Source organism: Hordeum vulgare, chromosome 7H, assembly GCF_904849725.1.
Source record: "Hordeum vulgare subsp. vulgare chromosome 7H, MorexV3_pseudomolecules_assembly, whole genome shotgun sequence".
NCBI classification, from domain to species: domain Eukaryota; kingdom Viridiplantae; phylum Streptophyta; class Magnoliopsida; order Poales; family Poaceae; genus Hordeum; species Hordeum vulgare.
The window spans coordinates 604,651,581-604,654,547 of NC_058524.1; the positions used below are offsets into that span (position 1 = coordinate 604,651,581).

The following is a 2,967-nucleotide window of genomic DNA, read 5'->3' on the forward strand; positions in this document are numbered from 1 at the left end:
TACTAACACAAACATTATTTCCACACTGAAACAGAAATGGCATGCTTGCTTGCAGCACTACACAGGAGCACTACAGGAAAGGAAGTTGAAAGAAAGGCATGTGCATGCATGCGTTAGCCAAGCATGCTAGCTTGCACAGCCTTTGCTAGCTGATCTCAGCGCTTTGACACTTTGGACTATACCCTGAAGTTTTTTGCTCTCCTTCTTTTTTTTTTTACCTACACACAAATTAATTAAAGGACACCACTCCATGGCGCCATGCATGCATGGACCTCCAACTCCAACCTCACCTGCATCGTTCGGTCTACATGAAGTCCACCTCAAACAGATGCATGTTATTGTTGTTGCTGCCGCCGCCGTGGTTGCTGTTGTTGTTCTGGTCGGAGACCTCGCCGTTGGCCGCCCCGGCGGACGGCAACCCGCTGGAGCACACAGAGGAGCACGACAGGATGTTGCTGTTGCCGTTGCCGTTGTTGTTCTGCTGCAGCAGGGAGGTGATGAAGTGCTGCTGCTCCTGCTGCTGGTGGTGGTGGAGCTGCATGGCGCTGTTGAGCTGCTGCTGGTGGTGGTCGTCCTTCTCCCGTGGCTCTCCCAGTGTGAGTGTCATCGGCCTCGCCGCCGCCGCCGCCGCCTTGCTCTGGTTGTGCTGCTGCAGGCAACTGATGGCGCTCGTGTTCGACGAGATGGTCGACTTTGTGGCGCTCAAAGCTGCTCGATTCGTACGTAAAAAAAAGGGAACCACTTAGAGGCGGTTAATGGTGATCAATTGCACTAGGTAGGATGCAATTGAAGAGCAAAGGGAAATGCACGTTAGCTAGCTGCCTTACTGTTGTTGTCGGCGGCGGAGGAGCCGGAGATGGCACCGGGGTTGGGTTTCTTGGAAGGCGGCGCCGAGTCCTTTGACGTCGCCGTGGTGCTGCTGCTCGCCGGCTTCCTCCGGCGGCGGTTGTGCTCGGCCAGCCTCTTCCTGCAGCTCCTCTTGGCCTCGTCGAACTCGGTGAGCACGTGGAACCTACACGACCAGCAAACTTAACTTAATCTTTTGCTCTGCTAAAAACCAAACTAATTAGCAAGCTAGTGAAATCCCTTTGCTACCAAAAGAAATAGAATTCGCCTACCGTCACTATCAAAATAACGATCATGCAACAGATGGCAACCGATCTAACTAGCTAGGCAAATCTTTTTGCTGCCAAAAAGACTTAGAATTCCCCTACCTTCTCTAACAAAATACTTTAGCGGCCAGCCAAACAAATAATGTTCATAGACAAGATGACGAGCATGGATAGTCAAGAAAACTAGAATTGGCATGCAAAAGTCTAGTCGCCACTGGCAGCACTGCGGCCACAACATTGGTCAATGGGAGGATAAAGAGAAAAGGCCGACGCAGAGATATGGTCAGGGCAAAAGCCTGGCACCGGATCAGCCATCGTCTCCCTCCTCTCACCATAGTCTTCTGCACTCTGCAGCGGCATCCCGAAGCACGCAGCCTTTTCCCCTCCCCATTTTGATTCTCTCCGTTTCCACGATCCCTTCTCCGGTCGACCCCCGGAAAACCACCAAGGAAAGAGAAGGCCATGTGCAGATGCGCGCAGGTGCATGACCTAGTAGAGCACTCCACCGTGCCAGGGCAAAAGCCATGGCATGGAGCAGTGTTTTCTCTTGTCTTTTTTGGTTGACATGACTGGTCGTCTCAGTGCGCGCCGGCCGGAGAGCTTTTTCCATGGCAGCCCACAACGGACAATGGACATGAGCCAAGTCAGAGCGCGAACTGAAAAAGGCAGCCCGCTTCCGGTGGCCCTACCCTAGCCCTGGCCGCAACCTAGCTCTGGCTATACTAGGCGTCTGCAAGAAGGTCGCCTCACGATCGAGAACTACTGTTCCATTTCTACGGAGGGAGAGAGAGAGAGAGAGGGAGGGTCTGGCTCTGACCTGCTGCATTGCTGGCAGAAGCGCTGCTGCTTGCCGTTGGCGGCGACGAGGGACGCCTTGGCGTGGTACTCGCACACCTTGTGGCGCCGGTGGTAGTGCTTGGCGCCGGAGAGGTCGGCCTTGCAGCCCTCGGCCTGGCAGCGCGGCGGCTGGTGGTGGGCGCCGCCGAACCCGAGCCCGAACACGCCGCCCAGGCGGGACCGCATCAGGAGCCGGTCCACGGCCATCATGTCGCCCGGGGAGAAGTAGGTCCGGCGGCCGAGGTTGAGCCCGATCCTCCCCGCGTCCCCGGCGCCGCCGCCCTCGCGCTTCACCATCCCCAGCGTCGGGTACACGTCGCCGTGGCCGTGCATGGCCATGGGCGGCATCTGCAGCTGCATCCCGGGCATGGGCATGGGCGGCGGCGCCATGGGGACCAGCCCGCCTGCTCCGCTCCCGTTCGGCGGCATCCCCAGCATCTGGTGGTGCGGCGCGTCCTGGAACTGGCCGAAGGCGGCCGCGAAGTCCAGGTTGTCGTACATCATCGCGCCCTGCAGGTGGCGCTGCCCTCCACCTCCTCCGCCGCCGGCCTGCACCATGCCGGCGTGCTCGAAGCCGACGTAGGGCGGCGGCTGCATTGCCCCGAACGGGAAGTCGTCGCTCGCCGGGCCGTTCATCCTGCCGCCGCTCATCATGGCCGGCCCGAGTGAGCTGGGACTGGGAGAAGGCGCGTGTGGTTGTGATGAGCTCGCTGGGTGGTGAGTGAGTGTGGTTGTGCTGTGCTGTGTAAGGTGGTGGAGGGCGCAGAGGTGGTTAAAAAGGGAGCCGGCCGGCCAAGGAGAGAGAGTGAGAGTGAGCGTACTGGAGTGGGGGAGGAGGAAGAGAGTGATGAGAGCGAGCGTGTCCGTTGGCAATAACTCTTGGCGCGTAGCTTGGCCGGGAGTGGCATGGAGGTGTCAGCTGCCTCACTGGACGAAGATGGCCGGGCCTTCTCCATTGCTGTTCCGGTGCAACAAGCCGCCGTGGTTGTTGTGGAGAGAGAAACATATACCCCTCGCA

The 2,967-nt window shown here is 58.5% G+C and overlaps 1 protein-coding gene across 1 annotated transcript; it reads right to left on the reverse strand.

Moving 5' to 3' along the window:
* Positions 1 to 2,671, reverse strand: LOC123409733 (squamosa promoter-binding-like protein 10). The gene is made up of 3 exons (XM_045102593.1): positions 1,930 to 2,671; positions 828 to 1,012; positions 1 to 708 (listed from the first exon to the last, which is right to left on the reverse strand). Exons 1-3 carry the CDS (start codon positions 2,601 to 2,603, stop codon positions 305 to 307), a joined length of 1,263 nt encoding a protein of 420 aa, XP_044958528.1. The 5' UTR covers positions 2,604 to 2,671; the 3' UTR covers positions 1 to 304.
* Positions 2,672 to 2,967: the final 296 nt, after the last annotated feature.

What these genes read in the sequence shown, in the direction of transcription:
- LOC123409733 (XM_045102593.1), bottom strand. Translation starts at nt 2,603, where the DNA reads ATGATGAGCGGCGGCAGGATGAACGGCCCGGCGAGCGACGACTTCCCG. An exon ending in TTCTGCCAGCAATGCAGCAG is followed by an intron (nt 1,013 to 1,929) that starts GTCAGAGCCAGA and finishes CTGGTCGTGTAG; the next exon opens with GTTCCACGTGCTCACCGAGT. An exon ending in CTCCGCCGCCGACAACAACA is followed by an intron (nt 709 to 827) that starts GTAAGGCAGCTA and finishes CGAATCGAGCAG; the next exon opens with CTTTGAGCGCCACAAAGTCG.